The 23602-nt window shown below is 45.1% G+C and overlaps 2 protein-coding genes across 3 annotated transcripts in view; one reads left to right on the forward strand and one right to left on the reverse strand.

Moving 5' to 3' along the window:
* Positions 1-1634: 1634 nt before the first annotated feature.
* Positions 1635-3981, forward strand: LOC139600214 (carbohydrate sulfotransferase 8-like). Its single transcript, XM_071448248.1, has 2 exons — positions 1635-1734; positions 3173-3981. Exons 1-2 carry the CDS (start codon positions 1635-1637, stop codon positions 3979-3981), a joined length of 909 nt encoding a protein of 302 aa, XP_071304349.1.
* A 1149-nt stretch (positions 3982-5130) lies between these two features.
* Positions 5131-23602, reverse strand: part of XDH (xanthine dehydrogenase) — a 51792-nt gene continuing 33320 nt past the window's right edge. For both annotated transcript variants that reach the window (XM_071421527.1, XM_071421517.1), the window contains 16 exons: positions 22883-23007; positions 22330-22463; positions 20818-20905; positions 20122-20208; positions 18098-18289; positions 17479-17624; positions 16810-16891; positions 16144-16239; positions 15297-15425; positions 14224-14298; positions 13325-13377; positions 12120-12234; positions 11461-11526; positions 9711-9899; positions 9103-9270; positions 5131-8376 (listed from right to left, as the gene is read on the reverse strand). In XM_071421527.1, the coding sequence (XP_071277628.1) occupies positions 8326-8376; positions 9103-9270; positions 9711-9899; positions 11461-11526; positions 12120-12234; positions 13325-13377; positions 14224-14298; positions 15297-15425; positions 16144-16239; positions 16810-16891; positions 17479-17624; positions 18098-18289; positions 20122-20208; positions 20818-20905; positions 22330-22463; positions 22883-23007 (1796 nt within the window). In that variant the 3' untranslated portion in view covers positions 5131-8325. The remainder of the gene's footprint in view (positions 8377-9102; positions 9271-9710; positions 9900-11460; positions 11527-12119; positions 12235-13324; positions 13378-14223; positions 14299-15296; positions 15426-16143; positions 16240-16809; positions 16892-17478; positions 17625-18097; positions 18290-20121; positions 20209-20817; positions 20906-22329; positions 22464-22882; positions 23008-23602) is intronic.

Here is a 23602-nt window from a genome sequence, read left to right on the forward strand (position 1 = left end):
AGTGAGGGTTTTCCTAAATTACGGGAAGCTTCGCATGAATTCCCTAATTCCCTTGTGCAATTGCATTAAATAGTAGGATGTGAATGCATTGCCACACCTGACTCAGCCTCTGTGCCCAAAAAGGCTGCTGGCTCCCTCCAAGCGTACAGCAGGAAGCCTTTCAGCTCAAGAATTGCAGTCTCAGCCTTGCTGGCTGTTGCTAAGTCGTGAATGGAAGGCACACAGGGGAAGCCCAGCAGTGAGTTTCAGTGTCTACAGACACTTGAGAAAACTTTTCAGCCCAAAAAACCCCCAAAAACCAAAAAATCAATAAAAATCTGCAAGAAAACAAACAAACAAAATTAAAAACTACCACTTAAATGGCAGATACAAGTTAGAGCAAGGAGAGAAGGAGAGATGAAACCCCGATGTCACTTGGGAAGTTCAGTTTCCTTGCAATGCAAAGCAAAAGGGGGTTTTCCACTATTTCTTTCTGCCCCCCCGACAGAGAATGTCTCTTTGCTTTCACTTTATGACTGTAAAACAGAAATCAGCTGCATTTCTCCCTACCCTTTGCAGCTGCTCGCTGGGGTTGTGGTTGGGACAGTCCCTGCCGAAATGTATAATCAAATTACGGCCATTCACACCCACCCCGAACATCCCCAGCTCTGGCTGTACCAGGATTCTCCCAGATTTCGCTGCAGGGACGCCTGCAGCAGGGTCTGGCCACAAGACCTGGAGGAAACATCTCCTCCTCGCTGCAGAAAGGCAGGAAAAGGCACAAACGTGGCCAGGGCAGCTGTGAGGTTGATCCGCGAAGCCGCAGCAGGGACAGGCGGGCAGAGCCCCCGTCCCTCGCCTCCGCCAGCGGCGGGCAGGGCAGGGCAGGGCTTCATCGGACACAGAGCACCCTCTGCTGGGAAAGCCATGGAGGAGAGCAAATCCTCCCGGGGCACAGCCCTCAAGAGCTCCTGGCAGGAGGGTTTCCATCCCACAGGGTGGCTCCTGGACGAAAGGAGGGAGCAGCGCGTCTCGCTGCCGGCATGGGAGCTCACCCCCTTGTTTTGTATCATGAGGCCGCTGCACTGCCCGCCGTAAATAGCAGAAGGACACAAACAGTTCAGCACTTCCAGTCCGTGGCTCATCGTCAACCTGCCACATGACACTGGCTGTGCCCTGTCACCTCCCCTGCCACAGCTGCTGGCTTAAAAGAGCCCCAGCAGCACCGAGGCAGGAGCCGTGGCCCAGCCTTCGCTTGCTCTGCCCCATTCCCAGTCCCGGCTGCTCCCCACAGCACCGTTCCCGAGTGGTGCCTCCCTCCCTCGGCGCCAAAAGCAGCGACAATTGGGAGTGTCAGGGCATCAGGGACATCTTTGCCTGCACAGCGTGGGGATGCAAGGCCTGTTCCTCACACCAGTGCCACCTGGCATGGCACAGACTCTGAATAACAAGGCAGATTCTGCCTCAAAAATCTCACACGCTGTGAGCGCAGGCAGGCGGCACCTGCTGTGCCTCAGGCCATTTCCCTCTGCCACCCAAACAGTACTTTAACCCAGCTCCGGCTGGGTGTGTTTAAATAAACACACGAGGTTCCCGACACCCTTCCCTCGTGTCCCGAGCTGCTCACAGCGCTCGGCACCCAGCGCACCCCAGAAATGCGCTTCCTTCCCCGCCTCGGCCTCTCGGCCGCGCTGGCCATCGCCGCCTTCCTCGGCTGGAGGCTGCTGCTCCAGAGCCCGGCCCTCAGGCACGGAGGTAAGGCCTGGCCACCCGGGTTTTGCACGTCCGGCAGCCTTTCTGTGCCCTGGGGGACATGCCCTGGAGCTTCTTCCAGAGGGTCCAGGTGGCAAATGCCTACAGGACAGAAAACGCCCTTGGCATAGTGTTTGAGGCCCCCCCCTTGCTGTGGGGCCCTGCAGCTTTATGTTCTTAGTGGGGTCATTGATTTCAGGTGCAGTGGGGAAAACAGGTGTCAGGCTGCTGGAGGGAACTCCCAGAACTTTTGTTATGAAAACTTTCATTGTTTTGTTGTGAAATGCGGCTGGGAGGGCAGGAGGGAATAGGGGCATTGGTGATTATTGCATTTCTTGCCTTAAAAATGCATCCTTCCCCTCCAGTTCCCATCATTCCAGGGCAAAGTCATCCCTTGATTTTGCAGACATTGTCATTCTGGGGCTGGGTGAGTCAAAGAGCAGCTCGGGATAGCTTCAGGCATCACTGTGTTCCTGATGTCCCGTGCCTGATTTTAACTGTGCTTCTCTGCTTTTACCTGTGCTGCTCTGTACAAGAGCCTCCTCAAATATTTAACTTTCCAAGGACCCAGAACAAACCATTGAACTGTCTCCCCAGGGCTGCCAGATGCCTGCACTGAGCAGATGAGGCAGATGTGCTGCTGGCTAAAGAAAATAAACTAACAAGGCAGGCATTAATCTTCCACATTCAAACCCACTCTGGCCTTTTCACATCAAAAATAAGAAGACAAAAAAGCAAAGCTGAAATTTGAGAAATTAAACTCGTTCTCATAGAATCTTTGTATTTGCTTATGCCTTTTATATTTGCTTTGTTGTCATCTCACTTCTCTTTGCTTTTTGCCTTTTATTTACTTTTGCCTTTTTATCTACAAGAGAAAAAATTTACATATGGAAGTGATGCAAGAAATGATGTCATTTGGGTCCCTAATTCACCCCGAGCCATTCAGAATAATCCCTTACTCACATATACTTGGTAGCTGATCTTAACCTATTAACAGATGCAAAAGTGTTTGCAGGACATCATGTATTTGTAGCTACAAACCAATTTACTACTGCCTGGTCTCTCAAAATATTTTTGACTCTTTGGTAAACACACCTCTGTAATGTTCAGCTGCAAGCAAAGAGTTAAAAGCAAAAAATATGATTTAGTGGAGAACTGGACCTGCGGAATAAGTCTGTGGTTTAGAGCCGTCCTCAGGCATGGTGATTTGGGGAAAGGGGGGTCTGGGTGTCCATAATCTCACATGTTCATGAGGTCACAAACCCATTTCCCAGCAAAGCCAAGCTCTTTGCCAGACAGGGCTGGTCTCCCCTCTCCTACCCACTTCATCCACGCTGAATCCTTTCCACATTGGAATAACTGCAACAGCACTGTGTGCTCAGGGTCTGACTCAGGGCACTGTGTTCTTTCCTCACCCCCATCTCCAAATGCTGTTTCCCAGGTGACCTGGCCCCCAAGGCAGAGGAGGGCTTCACTTTGACACTGGACACCTTCCTTCACGTCCAGCAGCTCAGGAAGAGGAGGCTGAGAGCTTTCTGCAGCCGAGCAGGCAAAGTCACCGCGCTGCCGAGCAGTCAGGATGAGAGAGCCTCCCTGCTCCCGAGCCTGAGGGTGAACACCAAGCTGGACCTCCTGTACTGCCAAGTGCCATCAGCAGGTGTGGAGGAATGGCATCAGCTTTTGGAGAAGCTAGAGGAGGAAAATGTGACGCTGCCAGTGCCGCTCCCCTACCGCCGGCTGCAGGCTAAGGAGACGCGGCTGAGCGAGTTCAACCAGACGGAGAGAAAGGCCATGCTGGGGTCCTACACCAAAGTGCTCTTTGTCAGGGACCCTTTCCACAGGCTGATCGCCACCTTCCTGCAAGGCATGGGCATCAGCCCATCCTTCAGCAGCTTCGTCCAGGAGGTGCTAGACAGCAGAGAGGTGCATGAAGCTTGGGAACCGCTGGTCAGCCTGTGCCAGCCCTGCCTCGTGCAGTACGACTACGTGGTGATGTTTGGCTTCCTCAGGCAGGAGCTGGGACACCTGCTGCGCCGGGCTGGGCTGCCTGCAGGCAGCCTCCTCCCCGAGCTCACCGACAGCCAGGTGCAGTGGACCTACAGGTGGCTGGCAGAGCAGATGTTCAGCGAGCTGTCTGCCCAACAGAAGCAGCGGCTCTCTCATTTCTACCGCGGGGACCTCGCTGCTTTCCCATTTCCCAGCAGTTTCCTGTCAGACCATCACAGCACTGCAGAGACCTGGCAGAAATAGCCTGCATGGAGGGAGGAACTGTTTCAGGGAGCATTAAACCAAAAGCAAGTGCTTCAAGATACTGACAGGCTTTTGCTTCACAGCTGCTTGCAGTAAAGTTTTCCATGTCACAGTCCAAAAGACTCAGCAGAGAGCTGAGACACACCACTGCCAGGGACAGGGGATCAACGTGGTTGAATCATGTTTAAATGCAACAAGAGCAGGCACTAGGGAAACTTGTGGCACTGGACTTGGAAAACTGCATGAATTGAACTGTGATGGGATAAACCCAGCAGTTTGGGGTAGGGTGGGTTGGACCTGCTGCAAACCACTGTAGCATCACACACGCTGTGCCTGTGCTGATATTTCCTTTTCTGGGCTCCAAGAGGTTTGGCAATGGCTTCTTCCTGACAAATCTTCCCACTCAGATACAGAAGAGCTCCCATAGGAGCATGTCACCTGCTGGGGAACCACTGGCAATATTCCCAATCTTTTCATGCTCAGGGAAGGTCAAGCCCAGCCCATCATTTGGCCTCTTCTGTTCTGTGTGAACTGTTCCTGTTTTACAGCCTCATCTTCTATGTGTGTGGGCTTAAGTGGGCCTTGGGATTGGGACCCAACCTCCATTCACAGGTTTTGAGTTTGGCTCCCCTCCTTCCAGGGCTGACTCCAATGGGCCAAGGCCAGCATTCAGCTTGGTGCACTAGCCCTGAGACAAGGAAGTGCCAGCGTGGACCAGGTACCAGGCACAGCACCAGACAGACTGCCTCCCACCTTGTGTCAGCAGCTGGTGGGCCCTGTGGAGAAGCATCAGAATGCATCACTGTGCTGCAATGGAAAACAGGATGTGGCTACTACAGGCTGCTGCTGGCAGAGAAGCACAAGGACTGGCTCTGCTTTCTTTTGGACACGGTGCCAGCGTGGCCAGACAGAGGCCCAGTCTCTCCAGCTGGCTCACAGCTCCTCCATCCAGCTGGGCAGCCCAGAGCAATGACGCGCCCTCTGCCTGCTTTGGTCACCGAGCTGATCTGACTCACAGGCCCTGGGAAAGGTCCATCTTTGTCAAGCAAACACCAAGGATGAGTTGTCTAGATTTCAAATCCTGCCAGACTCTGACCATAGCATATTTTTTTTTTCCAGAGTATTTAGCAGCTTTATTTTGCCGTGTTGTGACATTCACAGAGAATTCCACGTACATTCATGGTAGCGTTTTGACAGTGCTCATTAAAGAATGTTAGTGAAAACTGTTGATTAGAACTCACCTAAAACAATTACCAAAATCTTGGCCTCCCTCTCTCACAGAAGGCCCTGCAATTAATAGCATTAAAACATCAGATCAGCTGGGCTCCTTTCACACTCCCACACACTCTCCAGCTGCAGTAATTACTATTTAAGTGCCATTATTGTGCGCAGTACTTTACAGTCTAGCAAGATGGCATAGTTCCTCTTCTGAAATAGACTTCTGCAGGAAGAAAAGCAGCAAATTTCCAATTATATGCCATTAAATTAGAGTCTTGCATCCACGCTTTATTTCACTGGAAAGTACTAGAAAAGGAACATTTTTCTCTTCATGAGTAGCTTTCCCTCCAGTGACAGTTAACTGAAACCCCACACAGTGAGATTGTAGTGTGAGGAGATGGGACACAGCACCTGGCAGGGGACAGGGGTGTGCACTCAGGGCAGGAGAGCTGCTCCCCACAGCTTTGTAGTGCAGAGCACACCTCAGGGACCTTCTTTTCCTGTCAGCCCTCCCCAGGGGGTCCCAGTCCTTTCCTAAGGTGCCAGGCACTTAGTTCCATGAAAACAATGTATGAAATGTTCAGACATTGAGCAGTGACATGAAAACCTCAGCTTCATCTTCCTTAGAGTCCCACAGCACAGGCAGGTAGCACAATGATCCTTCTGTAAATTCCTGTTAGGCTTCAAGCTTCCCTTTTCCCTACACCTTCACAATCAGTTGCTGTCATTACTTTGCAACCCTGATTTTATACCATTGCCACCCCCAGGTGTTTGATTTAATTTGCATTCAATTCCAGTGCACCCCAAAAGGCAAGTGTTTCCTCTCTCCATCAGCTGGGTGAGGGTATCAGGAGGGCCAGGGCTGCTGCCTGGGAAAGAGTGGCTCACTGATGCTGCAGCAAAACTGGTTCCACAGGTCTGCTCTGAACAGCCTGCTCTGACCACTGCGTGTACACAGAACTTGGCAAATGCACTTCCAATTAACTCACAAAGCAAATAGCAAACCAGAGACTTGACACATCTAATTTAAAAAAAAATCCACCTGACCAGGCAGTCACTGTGACTCTGTCAGACACTCGCAAACCCATCCTGAAATGATGAAAACTCCAAAACCAGGGAGAGAGAGAGCACTTATTATTCAGCCTGCTAGTGACATCCCAACATCTCCCAGGACCATCTCAAGCAGCAGGCCTATTGTGCACACTGGCAGTTTTCCCCCTGGGATGACACTGGGAGCTCCTTGATATCCACTCTGCCTGTGTCTCCATGCTCTGCTTTAACACACAACACCTTTGTATTTCTTCTCATCCTGGTCTGAAGGAGTATGTCCAGCAATCCCACGAGGTGGAATTCACAGAAACAGCTGATACCAATCTACCTTACAGACTTAGTATTTTGCATCCCTCCCTGGACACCCAAGAATGTGGAAACACAGGCTCCAATAGCTGTTCTTGCACATGAACTATCACATCCTCTTCTCTAAGAGGTTTTTTACATATTACCAGCTTTCAGAAGAAAACAAAAATGTGTTCTTGCCCAGTACCTCAGAGCTTAAGAAACTCCAATTATCATATTTCAATTAATAAAACAATTACATAACAAGCCCAACAGGCACAAAATACTTCCTGCAATTCACAGGTACAAATTCCCTTTTTCTAGATGGTAGATCCATAATATTTTGAGTTGAGAAATAAAGCTACACCTTTCCAAGCAATATACCCTGGAGTGCTTAAAAAAATATTTCACACTGAGCATACATTGTCAAGTCCTAAGATGAAGGCCAATTTTAAGAAGTTTGTATGTGAGCAAAATTTTCTATAAGGAGTTACATCCTCTTGCACCTCTTTTCTGATGGCCCTGGGAGTGCAAAAAGAGCAAAAGGACATTTTCATAAAGCAGTAGACCAGAAAAACAGAAGTTTGCAAATGGTAAGCAGGCACAGTATGTGGCTGACACCATCTAGAGATAACATGGTGCTCCAGTGTTGAATCTGACAGTGACAAAACCTGTCAAGGAGGGATGCCCAGCACTAAATCCAACATGAAAAATATATTCAATCCAGATGACACCAGGTCACCACACAGCCAGCACATTTTTCAGACAAGCACTCCCTATAGCAAAATGTATCCATTCTCTTACATTCAGCAAAACTAAGAAATCTCCTGAAAGAAGGCAAGGCCATGACAGCAAGGGATTGGCCCTAGAGGGCACCCAGAGCCAGCTAATCCCCAGCTGTGCCCAACCTCCTCGTGCCCCTTGCTGGTGTAAATTACCTTGGGAGCATCGATGAGCAAGTTCCTTTGTTACTCCAAGGTCTCTGATGTCCTTTCCTATTTGAAGGATGGGGAGAGAAGTGGAGGTGTGGGATGGGAAAAATCTGTGTCAAACAAAGCAGCATCTTGCTGGAAGTACTCTTGGTATATTTAGTTTTTATCTTTAATCAGAGAAGACAAGGTAGCACTTGAACTAAAATCTCATTAAAGCCCAGGTGCAGACAAAGCAGCAGTCATTGAACTTGGGGTAAATCAGTTGTTGGTCACATTTTAACCTTTTCCTCTGAAACACTTTTGTTACACAGGTAAGACCATCTTCATTAGCCAACACCAAAAGTCCTGCTCATCTTCCTCTAGGATACAGCTGGCTTTGTGTGCAGAGGGGACACAGCAGGGTCCAGCCCTCAGCACCTCTTAGACCTTCCCTCATCTCAGCTAGAGGACTATGTCTGGGATCAACACATTTCAGTCCTTGGCATAGCATCACAAGGTGATACATCTTTTCCCCACAGCAGGAAAAACAAGAAACAACCACTCTGCTATTTCACATTGGCTGGTAAGAAGCATCCTTGCAGCAATTTTATAGGAAATCTGTAAGATTTTTCAATTACACCTGGATAACATCACCTTCAACTTAAGTCTTCATTTGAATTTACATCACAGCTATAATCTGGCAGCAATTTCCTCTCATAGAGAAAATAATGATTGGACAATTAAATGTGAAAGCTCCATGAATCAGTGGGTGAGCCACATGAACACAGGTTGGTTTTTCTTCTCCATTATAGTCCTACTGCCTTGTGGTTCCTCTGATGTAAGCTCAGTTTCAGCAGAGTTTGCTCCTCAAACTTTCCTCCTACACACGCACACACCATGGCTTAAAGGTCCCTGGCTCAGCAGAAGGGCACTGCAAAGACAAAAAATATTTGAATTAGCAACAAATGAGGATCCTGTCCAGTGTTCAGCATGTCCCACCGTGCTGCTTTTCGGGTGGGGGACTTTGTGAAGATAGGAGCTGCTATCCCAGTTTTTCCAAACACAGAGATGTCACTCTCATGGCACTTCTGTTAGGGGCCTGATAGTTGAGCCCTGTGACAACACCATGACAGAGCAGCCCAAGAGAAACCAACGACAGGGATAACTCCTGCACTCCTTCAGAGCAAGTCCACAGCTCTGAGGAGACTCCTGTGGCCATAACATTCAGAAGAAGGGAGTATTTGAAGGAACAATTTTCACTTTTCTCCCCCTCCTTTGCTGAGGGACACCACTAAATCACACTGTGGCCCTCACCATATGTGATGATTCTCTGAGAGGTGACAGTCAGGAGCATCAGGACAAGCAGCCAGTGTCCCACACACAACACTTGGAGAATGGAATGGACTGAACTTCAGGGATACTGTATAGCCCTTCCTGCAGTGGGAGCCCTAACAGCGCTGGCCTGGGGATTTGGCTCTCAGCTGATAGCATGTCGAATGAAGGATAATACCCATGAAACAAAACCCATGAATCTGCTGGAGCAGGGACACAGCCTCCCCATGCTGCCCTAATCCCAGCCCTGGGCCCCTGTGACTTCCAGGCCCACTGCCCGTGGTCAGGCTGGCCAGGGAGCAGACTGGAGAGCAGGAGCTGTTACCATTTTGGTGAAGATGTCCACACAGGCATTGCGGATCCTCTCTGGGGTGGCAGGGCTGTCCAGCCTGAATGACTCTGTCAGGCCAGAGTCCTTCCTCGCTGAGTAGATGGCATCTTTAATGGCATAAAACACTGAGGCAGACAGGAACAGGGGTGGCTCTCCCACAGCCTAGACAGAGCACAAGCAAGAGTGAGGCTTTGCCTTCCAGATGGGAGCCTCAGTCTACCAGATGTGCTCAGTGATGAAACATGATGCTAAAATCAGCCTCCAGTGTGCCAGGTGGGATCAGTGAGGAAAGACTAAACTAAATCAACCCTCAGTCCATTTAAAGAAGAAACAGGAAGAAAATACAAGCTTTATCACACAGAAAAGCCACTTCAGTTCTCTCTAATGGACAATCAGGGCAGCAATGTGCAGGTTACTTCAGTTCTTCCTAACTAGAAAGGATACTACACACATTTCTGATAAGAAACAGAAAAACATCCTGACCTCAGAGTAACCACAGCATGATGAGAGGAACTGTTTAGACTCACAGTATCATGACTTTACCCCACTCAGCTTCAGACTGTTATGGGGCAGTAAGAGGCCCACAGACCTCCCAGGCATACCTTGGAGGAGTAAACTGCCTTGCTGTTGGGGCAGTCACGGAGAAGGGACACGTTGAATTCTGTTGGGATGTCTCCAAATGCTGGGATTTTGTACATGCCAGGCCCTCGAGTGTACAAGTTCCCTTCAGGAGAGTAACGCAGCTCCTCCATGGTGAAGAGCCCAATGCCCTGGACAAAGGCTCCTTCTATCTACAAACACATCCAAACAAGGTTACAGGCCCTGTTGTTGTTGTTCTTCCCTGCACAAGGACAAACAGTGATGACATCCACCAGGGTTTTCAACCCTTCCCACCTGACTCAGATCCCACTTTTTATCTCTAAAACCCTTGTCCCTTCTGCTGGGTACAATCTTTGCACAATTCCTGTGTTCCCACATAAATGTGGCTGCATTTCCCTGGCAGGTGAAGCAATTTACAAATACACAGATTTTCAGTAAACACAGGACAGGAATTTTCTGATGAAGCAACAGGAAAAAAAAATAAAATCAATGATAAAATATTGATTTCTTCCCAGGCAGGTGAACATTGAATGCGTAGAATTCACTGATATATCAAAGGACAAGTAGACTAAAAGGACTGAAGATGAAACATCTAAAGACAAACTATTTAATGCTTTCTAATTCAGTATAAATGCTTTCCCAAGTGCTGTGTATTATCAGGTCAGCAGCACAGACACCCGCAAAAACACTCCCATATCCATTTAAGTACTAAAAAACTTTGCATATTTTTCCTACTGTAAATTTTAGGAGAAAAAAGATTATGAGAAGAGGATGTGCTTGAACAACACTGCACAAAACAGCTCTGCTCTCTGTGCCCACTGAGGTATCTAACAGCCAGAGCAGACACAAGCATCCATTGACCCATCTCTGTGTACTTGTATTCCTGCACTCATGGCACATCCTTTCTCTCCTGTGCCCCCCAGATCCTCTGCAGCAATTTGTGGAAGGACACAGGAATTGAAGACCCCTTTGACAGGCTCCATTTAGCCCATCTCTCAACTCCCAAACCTAAAGCAACAGGCTGCAAAGACACAAAATCCCTCTCTCCTCTTGGACACTTCCAAAAAAAAAAAAAATCTCTTTCAGAAAAAATGTCACTTTCAAGGAAATTTCATTTTAGCTGTAGCAGAGCTTTGCAATTTATGCTCTCCTGTCATCCCAAATCCTGCAGCAGTTTCATTGGAGTTAGACCATATCAACATCTAGAGTTAGCCAGGGAGCTAAGATGGCTAGATAAGTACACATCTAACAATTCATCTCTTGGTCTGTCAAACAACCCTGTTTTATTACCTTTATCTGCTAAGAGATAGTGTGGTTATTACTGCACAAAATTTTGAAGTAATCTTGTGCCTGCCCAAGGACTTTGCAAGATAAGTGACTGGTTCAACTTCCTATTGAGAATTCTACACAGCAGCAGCTGGAGGACAGAATCTGCCACCCTAACTCTTTAGTCAGGAGAGTTTTCACTAAATTAAATAAATTTAATATTGACAGATAGGAATATAAATATCAGGTGTGGGATTTAGCCTGAAAAAAAACATCAGTGGGGCGGTAAATGAACAATATCCTGTAGTCTTATTATCCAAGGCAAAAATCCCCAAACCCTACCAGAATATTTCCCTGTGTAATTCTGTGCCAAGTTAAAAAGGGTGTGTTTGCAAAGGCCCATCCTGGAGAGGGATAACAAACAGCAAAGCCTGAGAGCAGTGTGATTGCCTTAACATGATGGAAACAGCAATACTTTTCACTTACCTGTCCTATATCTATGGCTGGGTTCAGACTGGTACCAACATCCATAACAATGTCTGTGCGAATGTTCTAAAAAACAGGAATAAAGGGTAAATCAGCACAGATCCCTGGAACTGGTCCACCATGGTCTCATGTGAGGAAGAGTATCCCAATACTATCCCACATAATCATATCTCAGCTGAACTTCTCATACTGATTTTTAATCTGAGTTCACCCCAAAAGTAATTGAAAGGAACTCACTGTAGTTTTCCCCAGAGGTCCAGTGGACCCAGTTAACATTAATTCCAAGATGCTGGTATCAGTGGCCTGTGGCTCAGCATAACCAACTAGGTCAGATCCTGATTTCATTTTTTTTCTTTCTTTCTTTCCAGAAGTCGTCAGTGTTATTTTTAATGATTAACTCAATTCCAGGATGTTTCTGTACTTTTGTGCCAGCACAGTGCTGCTATCTCTTACTCAAGCAAATCCAATAACTTTTGCAATCATTCATTAAGCCCCAAATCCCCACAGGGTAGATAATTATTGTTTTATTACACTTTACGGATTGCTGCACTGTGGAACAGAGGAGTTAAGAAATTTCCTGAAGGTCACACCAGACCAATGACAGAGCCAGGAATGGGCTGACACCCAGTATTTGTTCTGTTTCACTGCTGATCCCTCACCTTGTGGTCCCCTGTCAGGCAATCTATCTCAACCTCAGAGCAGGCAACTCCGTAGCTGAAGTAGGAGAATGGTTTCCCTTCGTTCTTTTCAAAGTTGTAGCCAACTTCAGGAATTCTTGATACAAAGAGAAACAAAACCACATTTAATTTCATGAAAAAAACCCAAATACAATTACATTGCTACTTATCAAAATCCTTATTCACTTTTGTTTCATTCCTTCTGTCAAGTCCATGCAGAAATTAAAAGTGTAAACAACTATAAAGAGAAATCTGCTCAATCTACTCTGTATTCTAAAACCTGATTGAAACTATCAAACTGTTTTAGCCATCTTTCTTTGCCCATAAATCTCAGGGTTTGTGATGACTATTATCTACCAATCCAGTGGAAAATCATTTGCTTTTAGAGTGCAGTTGAATGTTTCTTTAAGGTCATTAAACTTCAGAACAGAGTTAAGCTGAAGCAGAGCCTCTGTTAAGCTTAGAACTGATTTTAAGCACAGTTAATGCCAAATTTGACTACTTATATTTTATCTGAAAACTAGTTTATTAAAATGCTGACAAGTCATTTGGTTAAGAGAAAAAATACAGGGATGCAAAAGAAACTAACACATAGTGTAATTTTAGCCCTAAATAGGTTCTTCTCAACACTATGCTTATTTATTAACTTCAACCCCTCAGCCTTAAAGATGATGGATCTCTGCTTTCCTCCAGCAGTAAAGCTGACTAAGAGAAGTGCCTCATTTCAGAACTACACAGGGTCCAGCAAGAGTCTGAAGTGGGAGAACACTGCTGGAAACACTGCTATCTGCTCCTGTCACAAGAAACAGGATTTTCCTCAAGGACAACCCTTATCCCTTCTTATCCTGCATGGCAGTTCTAGTGCAAAACTAGGCCACAGGGCTGACACAGAGCAGAGCCCCAGGCAAAGCTCTGATTTCATTTATGCCTCTTCAGCCCAAGGTCAGCTGGAATGAAGTCAGATCTACTCCAGATTTACTTGCCCTCAGAGCTGTGCTCCATCAGGAATCAATTCTCCCCAGCCAAGAGGCTGTTAACCTCAGCTTATCACTTGTAGGTAGGAAAGGTAATGCAGCTTTAATTTAGAACAGTTACAGGGGGCTGGGGGCTGTAAATCTTCCCAGAATTTCCCTGGATGCAATCCATGCACTTGAGTCAGTGCCTCTGCAGTGTGAATTTTCACTCACCTATAAAACCCCGTGGCTGACAGGCTGACACAGCTCTCATAGGCGGTTTTAATCTGGAAACGTGAACAAGAGTTTGAAAACAGTGAAATGTACAACCAGCTCGTTCAAAATAACTGCACAAAAACATTTCCAGGAGGTCTCAAGCAGCAAATGTCCAGTGACAGACAGCTGTCACACTACCCAACTCCAGCACTGCCAAATCATGATTGCAGCTGCTTCCCCAAACAGCCCCATCAGCAGCTGCCAAGGGCAGAACTCGAATCGTTGGCAGAGGATGAGAGCTGCTTGTGTTTGTTTGTCTCTCAGCTACAGGTTAGACTTTTAGCCTCAAGGACAAAGGTTAAATTGACAGGTCATCTTGACTTTAGTGAGGGAAATTCTACCCTCACTTCCAAATCCCAAAGTCAAAACTCCTCGGACGAAGAGCAGAGCCTTACAGACCATCCATCTCTTCTCATTGAGGGGACAGAGATATTGCAGACAAGGAGCACTATAGGGGCTGAATGGCAGCTCCACAAGAGCTGTCTATGCTACAGAATCCCTTCATTAAAATCAGGTTTCCTTGGGAAAAGGAAAGGTCCTTTCCTGTCCAAGACTGTAGCCTGACTACAAAGATAAACATAACCACTCAAGACTTTTGTCTGATGAGGTTTGTCATAGGCAGGCCCCAAAATTTGGAGAAATCTCAGGATTAAGGTAATAACTGATGTCTTGGGGATGACCTCTTGTAAGTTTTAATTACTTGGAAGTCTGTGCCAGGGTTTTGTTTCACTGTCTTTATTCAAATCTATGCTAGCAAGGTGCAGAAGGCCTGGAGGACACACCTGCACATGTGGTTTGCCAATTAAAACAATCTCTCATAATGTCCACTTGTCTTATGACAGACACAAACAGCTTACCCAGTCTTCCCAGGATCCTTTGGGATTAGACTGTTTGATTGGCTCGAGTCTTTTTAGGATAGTCTGACATGCATTCTAGAAAAAAAGAAGAGTGAGAAGAAATACTTTAAGATTTGAATTGCCAGCTTATGGTATTAAGAGCCCTCTAAGAGTTTTAAAGAACCTTGTATTTAAATCAATATTGCCTTTAGGACTTTGGCAAATCATAAAAAGGAACAAAGTTTACTAATGGATGTCTTGCAACATAGGAAGAAATGTTGCCTGAAAAGGATTTTAAAGGAGATTGGCTGTGCTGATAGCAGAAAGGAATCCCAAATTCAGCACAGAACTTTCTGGACGATGACACAAAATATAAGACGTCTGCTCATTTATACATTAACTTTATCTGTACCGGACAACTCAGCATAGCTTACAAGATGATCCTTTAACACTGAAAGAACAAAAAATTTCTTCCCAAAATATAACCTACTCTGATAAGCTGTGTAGAGAATAAAAACAGCCTGATTATTATACTTTACAGGATTCACTCCCCCTTGTCTTTTAAATTGAGAATGACCAGTACTAAATTCTTCTTTTAAAATGGAAAAATCACATACCCAGCAAATATATATGCATTGGTAACTCCACCATGGCAGACAGCCTTGACCATGCCATTGCTACAGCAGGACATTTGCTCTGAGCTGATCAACACTTAGAGCTGGTGGAGAACAGCTCTCAAACCATTTTTTATTAACACATGCAGCAAAATACATTTGTTATAGATAAGGCTGAATTAATTACTTTGAAGCTGGGTTTTTAAATGGATGCTTTGTTCTGCTCATTCTGAGCAATCCCAAATACACTATTTTTAGAACTACCAAAGGACTGGAGGAGAGTTTCAAATAACTTGAAAAAAACCACAGTAATTCACAATCTAATGCCACTGCTATACCAGGTAGAGATATGAGACATCCTTACACTGGAATTGCCTTTTGATGGCTTCCTTAAGCAACAAGAGATAAATACAGGGCAGCTTTTCGTGCCCTGGAGCCCTCCCTCGTAACCCAGTGCTTTAGATAACTCAGCTGCCGTACATAGACGGCCATTCCATTGATGTCGGCGCTGACAGAAGCGGCTGTCGGGGAGGTGTTTGGGACCGTGTTTGTGCTGGTCTCACTGATGTAAATCTTGGAGGTAGGGACTCCCAGGGCCCTGCTAGCAACCTGTGAAGCAAAGGTAAACAAATTGGTGAGCAGCACTTCTTATCCATGAGCATTGTCAGTCATTGCTCGCGCTGCCGGGATCAACACTGCAACCTGTACCCTCTCCCACCATAAACTCCATTTTTCCTGCAGACTGAGTTGTTCCAGTGACTGAGATCTGGCCAGGACATTGTTATATTTGAATTTCACAGACTGAATGTGTGTGAGCACACACAATGACAGACATTCACTTTACTATTATGAGACCAAATTCTTCTCTCAGAAGTTAAAAAAAAATCCGAAGATCAAAGGTCCTATGAGATTTTCCTGTCATTTTCCTGCCAAAGGAATTTTGCTCCCTTAAGTTTTTTTAACTACAAAAGCACTAGCATGTACAGATATATATATTTTCAATACAACTACTTTTTATATGAAATGGATAGAAACTGTACCTTTATGAGGTGAACTGAAATTGCCAGAGTAGTTAAACTGTAAGCATGACCTGCATTATTTACATAATGAGATTTAAGATGATGAAGAATCTAATTCTAATACTCAGTTGTGATAATACTTTGGAAATCTAGCACTGCTGCTCAAACAATGAAGAGGAATCAGTCCTGATTTGTTACTCTCTGCATGCACACGGAGGAAATGTCAAGGTGCCTGAGGCAATGCTGTAGGGAGGGTGTAATTGTCCTGAAAAGACATCTTATTCAGTTAAGCCCAAACTCATTATTACCTGAATCATTTTGGTGTGAAGTCCTTGACCCATCTCAGTCCCACCATGTGTAAGTAACACAGAGCCATCTGTATACACGTGGAGCAGGGCTCCAGCCTACAACAGGGAACATTAATCATCATAAATTAACTAGTGGAGCACTTAGCAGGCTACAGAGAGAATTCATTCAGAACTAGACTAAGATTGTCCTTTGGTGCAACTAAAGCCACTTGTTTACACTTGAGGTGAGTTTGCTTTAGTCTCACCCACTCACTAGATGCTCCAGTGACATAACAAACCCCAGTCAGTATTTTCAGCTCAGAAAGCAGGTGAAGTAATCCAATCCTGCCCCTGTGGAACACAGATGCACCCTTCATCTCAACTTTCCAACACCACTGACAGTCCATCAAATCAGCTCAAACACAGGAGCAATATTTCTGCTATTGAGAAAGGCAGAAATATCGACCTAACACGATACCATGGAAATGCAGCTATATTGTGGTGTCTTTTGGACAGTATAAACTGGAAACTGGTGTGGTGCTCATTTTGGCTTGAAAAATGTGTGCTCTTTCTTAACTAATTCACTACTTCTTCAAGAAGCTCCAGTTTGGTACAAATGGAGGAAGGCCTGGGGGAGGCAGCATAAATCCAGCTTCTCTAGTGAAAGGGCAAATGACATTTACAGACCTGGTTCAGAAATGGGACAGTGAAACTGATGCCAAATTTGGTAGGAATGATGCTCATCCCTCTCTTTTTCCAGCGGTTCTGCCTGCAAGGAAAGAACATTATTCACACACCCATGAGCTTTTAATCCTAAATCAATACTGTGCTTCCCTCTGACTGTGCATCAAATGGAAATTAAACACCTGACTGTGATAAAGACTGAGTTCATCACCAATTTGTATTAAAGGCTTTCTTTGTGTGTTCCAACAAGAGGAAATTGCAACTGAAGATGCTTTCTGCATGCATTATAGAAACAGTTGTCCATACTATTAACTGTTCAGTTGTATATATAAGCCCACTAAAAAAGTCTATGAGGCAGAGGAAAGTATAAGAAGATTGCCTTGATAGTCATATGAAAATCCTAGCTGGCCTTAACAGACCCCCTCTTCTTTGCTACAGTTCACTTACAAAATCACATCATGCTGGGTCTGATTCTGGCCCTATTTATGCTACCAGCTCACTGATAGACTTTTCCTCTGGCAGTGAGCATAAAGGGATTTCAAAAGGAGAAATATTTTGAAGACAGCCTGTAAATATGAGGTGTGACTTCCCATCATTCGAGTTGCTAAGAGAACTTCAGAAGTTAGTAGGCAATGGGTGCACCCAGTGACAAGACAGCTCCAGGGCACCTACTTGTTAAATTCTTCAATCAGTTTCTTCCTGGCATGATAACCAGAGCTGGACAAACATTCATCCCAGCATCTTCGTAGAGTAAATCCCTCCAGCTTTTGGTTAAAATGAGTAGTGTCTCCTTCGTGGTACAGATTGAGTTTCCTCACCTTCCCAAAAAGACACAGAAAGGATAGACCAAGTTTAATGCTTCAGACAAGGAGGGATGAGATCTAAAGTGTGTTGGTTCCTGATTTTACTTCTTTGCTCTTTCTACAAAGAGCCAAGGAGCAAAGCCATTAACAAACATATATCTGTTTATGGGAAAACATGAACTAAGACATTAAGTCTGGAAATTTTCAGAGATTGGGACTTAAAGCACATTGTCAGTAAGATTAAGGTACCTGGTGCCTTTGGACTTTCTTCTTTTTAATATCTATCCTTTAACCAGATGTTACAAAGTTGAGGCTACCAAGGAATTTAATTACACAGAAGATAATCCATGCTAGAATGTATTTGTCACAAGAGTTTGAGCAAAACTGAAGAAAAATTACTTATGCTTAAAAATCTTGTGTGGCTGATGCAGTTCTCAGAGCTTGTTCAAAGGCAGCACCCCCCCTGGAAGGTGCCAGTGTGTCTGTACCTCCTCAGGTGGCAGGCCACACTTCCGAGCCACGTCACTCATCCAGCACTCAGCAATCATCATTCCCTGGGGCCCTCCAAAGCCACGGAAAGCTGTGTTGGAAGGCAAGTTGGTTTTGCAAACGATGCCCACGCTGCTGACATTGGGGATGTTGTAGGAGTTATCCAAGTGTAGCAGGGCTCTGTCCATTACCTGGGGAAGAAAAGGAATGGAGGTGGACACATCTAACATTAATTGGATGTCAGACTTCTCACCAGTGCCAAAAACAGACCAGAAGCTCTGAAGCCAATTTACAACAATCAGCACTTTCTCTAGCACCCTGCAGTGCTGCAGCCAACACAGCTGGATGAGCACTGAGGTGCAGCCAGAACTGCCTCCCAGGTGCAATGGAATGTCAAGGGGCGTCCTCCTGTATGGAATGCAGGGCGACCCCAATGTCTGGGAATGATTGGCATCTGACTCCATTGATTCAGAAGGCTGAACAATTGCTTTATTAAAATATACTATATTACATTAATACTATATTATAAACTATACTAAAGAGATACTATACTATACAAATATACTAAAGAATACTAAAGAAAAACCCATGACTGTCTGAGACAGCCAGGACACAGCTTTGAGCCAATTGGCCAAGGAAACAAAACAATCCTCAGCAGAATCCAATTGACAAATCACTTCAGGTAAACAACCTTCCTAACACATTCCACATGTGCAAAAACAACAGGAGCAGCAAGTAGAGAAAAGAATAGTTTTCTCTTCTTCTCTCTGTGCTTCTCCAGGAAACAAGTCCCAAGAAAGAGAATTATGTCTCTCTCTGTTCAGAGAATGTGAATGCCACACTCCTGAACAACAGGACAATAAGCACACTTCCCTGTTGACTCCTATGGCTCTGGGACAGATTGAGCTTGAAAATCCTTTTTTGGCCCTGGGCTCATGCTCAGTCAAACTGTTAGTAAATGCCATTGTCTGTCAGGAAGAAACAGAGTTTTTTTTTCACTTCTCACATTTTGAGTAATCTGATACTGGAAAAGTGACTCAGCACTGGGCTATGGCAGGAAGGGCAAACATATGAAATAAACATTTTCAGTAACTACTGAACTGCAAGATTTGAGATCTTTGTCCGCTTATTGTCTACATTTGGAAAGGGCCAGAACTTCTTTCTGGCTTGTGTTTCCAGACTTCCCTTCCAGCAGCAGCACAGAGAGGACATTACACACAACCAAACCTTATCTCTACATGGAGCACTTTCCAGTCTCCTGATTCAGACACAGTCAAAAAGGCAATTACACAGATGTGCTCTCAACCAGGCCCTCAGCTTATGCAGACACTTGCCTGTCATTCTGCTCTGCCCAGCACCAGCCACATGGCCAGCATCAAATGTGGTTCTGGTGGAGAGCTCCTGCAGTTCTTTCTATTGAAAAGGATCAGTTTTTGCAGAAAGTTATCAAAGACTTGGTGGACTGGAGGAAGTGAGCTAGAATAAACCTGTGTGACACTAGGCTATTGAGTTGGTCACTCATATGACAGAAAAGGAGAGTTTTTTACTCATCAGTGCAAAACTTCTTTGAGACAAACTCAGAACTTGGGCCCATTTTTTGTCCTTACTGCTTGTGAACACAGTGTTGGCTTTAGCCAGTCCTTTACAAGCTTGCCCTGATCAACCTATTGACTGGGATGCTTCTTTCTCCAAGGAACCATCTTTCCCCAGAGCTGGGGATCTATCAGCCATCTTGCATTGTGCAATAACTTTTCCATCACAGCCCTCTGTAATGCAAAGCAAACATTCTTGACCCCTTTGCTCAATATGATTTATTACAGCATCCATAAGAATCATGTGGTACATGCCAAGACAGGTCACAGCATTTGTAGAAGCTCCAAAAGCCCTTCAAAATCTGTTTTCAGTCATGTCAAAGAGCTGCATGTGCAAGCAATGCTGTAGGCAACAGCTCTCTGAAGGCAGAGCAGAAGGTTGCACAGAAACACACCTTCTGTTTAATTAGCCATCAGAAAAACTTACTTACACCATGAGAGAGGTCTATAGAGTTGCCCCCATTGCTGTAGTATGACACCTCCAGACTCTTGACTTTCCCATTCTTCATGAAGCCAACCTGTCAAGAGAGTGTCTCCTCAGTAATCAGTTTTCAACAAAATGTTCTGGTTTTGTGCTTGCCTCCAAAAACTGAATGGACCTCACACAGGCAGAGAGGGCTGAGTGTCCCCAGTGCAGCACAGGGCAGGCTGAGGGAGAGCCCCACTAAAGGGTTCATGCATGTGTCAATCTTGCTCCAGAGAACTCTTCTAAATTAAGTGCTGGCTGCTTACCACAGCCACAGTTTCTTCAAAAGGCTTTTGCTTTCAAAACCAGCAGCAGTTGGAGGGGGATTGAAGCAAAGGGAAGCTAACCAAGCACGTTGCTGTGTAAAGGATGCTTTACAGGAATGGGCAAACCTCTAAAAGAAATGTGATTGTCAGCAGGGTCAAAGTCTTGGTTGCAAGGAAGGCAGAGTTATTTATGCTGAGGTCACAAGAAGGGAACCATCCAATTCTGCAGCACTTGAACAGAAAAATGCTACAGCCCATCTGACCTGGCCCATCTGCAGCAGGGGAGATCAGCAGTGAACCAACCACAGCAGCATTTTTCCACAATATCTTAGTGCTCTCTGATGTCTCAGGGACAGCACTGAGAGCACAGGGGCTCTGCTCATGTGTGTGCATACCTTGTACCTGCCCAGGAAGGGGTGCCTCCCACCACTGATCAGCATGTCCTCATCTCGATCCAGCATGCACCGCACTGCACGGCCAGCTCTGGGAAAGAACACGGGTTTTTAGGCAAAACCTGAAATGCACAATGCAGCTCCTCTCCTGCAGAACAAGGCTCTTCTCTTTGTCACTCCAGGGTGGATGTGGACAGTTAAGGGTAAACTTCTTGGTTCATATATCTTACACTTCAGAAAATGGCAAGACTGAGTAAAAAAAATAAACATCTCCAAAGTTGGGACTTGTTTGTGAAAACTCTTGCAAAGACTCTTGTATTAAAAAAAAAAAGGATAATTTCTTTTAGAGATAGATGCTAATAACTGAGCAATCACTGTTTTCCAGACTATTTCTCAAGGCACTCTTTTGCCTTTAAAAAGACAATGCCACAGGAATTATATAATAATGCAAAGTACTAACTAGCCTTCAATTTGACCTTGTTTTTATTTGCTTATTTATTATCAAGGAGGAAAACAAAGGGGAGAGTAGGAGTGATTCTTAATTTTCTAACAGCTTTGCCTTCCAAGTGCCTGTCTTCAGGTTGTACCAGTACCTAGCAAATGTTATATATGTTGTTTTGTGGCCTCCAGGATGTCAAACAGTGGTTTGGCTGGCAGAGATAAAGAGAAGAAAAGGATGCAAATGTATTACTGATAAATTAGAGAAAGCAGATTGTTTGCTCAGAACAGAAAAAAATAAAGTCAATTTACAAACAGGGTGTCATTTTGCCTGTCCTCATCCAAAGGTGTTGTATCAAACTGCTGCTGTGTTGCAGGATCCCTGCAGCTCTGCCAGCAAGGGCAGAACTGGGAAGGGCAGGGCAGAAATGTCACCTCAGAGGCCATGTCCACCCAAAACCTGCACACTCAAACATGAGCCCACAGCAAAACTCCAGAAACCAGGAGCACACTTCCAATCTACTCTTTACAAATGGTTGCAACCTAGGTTAAATCCCTGAGATTTTAGGGTTTTGAAAAGTGTGGGTTCCAAGGCCTGCCACCATTCCTAGGGAAAAATCCCAGGAGGGAGTTTGCAGCAGAGCAGACATATAATGATGCAAGACTGGTGTAGTAGAGTTTTGAACAAAGAAGAGATTCTCATACCTCTATTAAACAAAAAAACCTATGGCTGGTGCTGGATTTTGAAATGGTTTGAGGTGAAGTGAGGGGGAAAGGCAAATAATTTGAGATCCAAGAGTTTTCAGAGAGTAAAGAATAAGGAGGTTTTTCCCCTTTTCCTATTAAAAGCTGCCATTCCTACATAAAATTAGCCCCTCTGGGCAGGTTCAATCCCTCCTACCATCTACGAACCCATTTGACACCTCCTTTGGGAAATCCCAAGCTTGCTATAAATTGTACAGTAAGAAGACATGGAGAGTATTGAAAAGTGCTCCAGCAGAAATGGTGCTCCAGAAAGAGGCAGCCTGGGACAGTCTGAAGGAAAAAAAATCCCTCTTCCCCCACACCTAAACTTACTTGAAGGCTGCAACAGCCACTACAGATGTCAAAATAGTACTCCTAGTCTCTTTTCCTCCAAATCCTCCTCCCATTCTTTTCACTCGAACCACAACCCGATTTGAAGGCACTCCCAGTGCATTAGCAGCAAACTCCTAAAGAGAAACAAAACAGCAGGACATGTAGGGAGCTCAGCTGGTGTTAGGAACTAAATGCCAACACATTGCCTTCCTGAAACCATTTCAACAGTGCAAATATTGGATTTGATGGAACTGGAGCCAATAAGCCCAGCATTTGATCTCTGTGTCTCCTGAGCAGCTGGGACCCTCCCCAGAAAGGGCTAAGCATGTAATCCCTCCTAACAAAGATGTGTTGCCAACAGAAATATCCCTGTCACCTGGAAGGAGGTTCAGGGCTCCAGCAGGATGGATAAAGGCTTTAGATCCCATACTCAACTCTAAACCTATGTGGTTTTTAATGGAACAATAAAATAAGAGCAACTATAAAACAACCATTCATCTAGTCTGGAACTGGGAAACAAATGCCTTTTAGGCACCAGGTTAATGAGAAGTACCTGTGTCTTCATTGGGTTTTGGGTTGACACAAAGAGTTCCATCTCACCATCTTCTCCCTTTGGCACAGCCAAAGTACAGTGAGTTTCCAGGTAGAAATGCTCCTGACCACCAAGGTACATCTCTCCTAGAAAATTGAAATGAATGCCCCACAGAAAGGGCATCCCTGGTGTTATAAGATGTCACCCATCACATGTTGTCTTCAATCTACTGCCTGCTGTACATGTGTTAAGTGATAACCCTTTGATTTGCCCAGCACTGGATATCTCTAGCTCTAAAATTGACACTTCTGGTTCAATGTTTAAAAAACAACAAAAAATAAGAACAAAACAACAAAACATGATAAAAATTCAATACATGCTCCCTTTCCACTTTCTATAAATCTTAATTATAAAACACAAGTGACTGGCATTTCAAAAATAAAAGTCTGTACACCATGCCATTGATCCAGCATCTCTGGAGATGCAGCACTTGGTGCCTTTCAAGACTGCCTCAATAACACCACTGAGATAAGAATAAAAATAAATCAGGTATAGTCTAGCTGAGTAGATAAAACACAAGGTTACAGACTTTGAAACAGGAGAACAAAGATAGAAACCCAAAATGCCTCAAGATGATCTAACTGGGAATCAGTTCTCTATCACTGCAGGAGGCTCTTTCCCAGGGCATTTTACCTGGCAGTGCTGAGGGTACAATTTCCACTCATGCTACTCACAATTAAA

The sequence above is a fragment of the Agelaius tricolor genome, unplaced genomic scaffold, assembly GCF_023055355.1.
Source record: "Agelaius tricolor isolate 1412-34295 unplaced genomic scaffold, bAgeTri1.0.p SCAF_1, whole genome shotgun sequence".
Classification (NCBI taxonomy): Eukaryota; Metazoa; Chordata; class Aves; order Passeriformes; family Icteridae; genus Agelaius; species Agelaius tricolor.

Coding starts and splice junctions, on each gene's coding strand:
- LOC139600214 (XM_071448248.1), top strand. CDS start 1,635: ATGCGCTTCCTTCCCCGCCTCGGCCTCTCGGCCGCGCTGGCCATCGCC. Junction 1,735..3,172: donor CCCGGCCCTCAGGCACGGAG/GTAAGGCCTGGC, acceptor GCTGTTTCCCAG/GTGACCTGGCCCCCAAGGCA.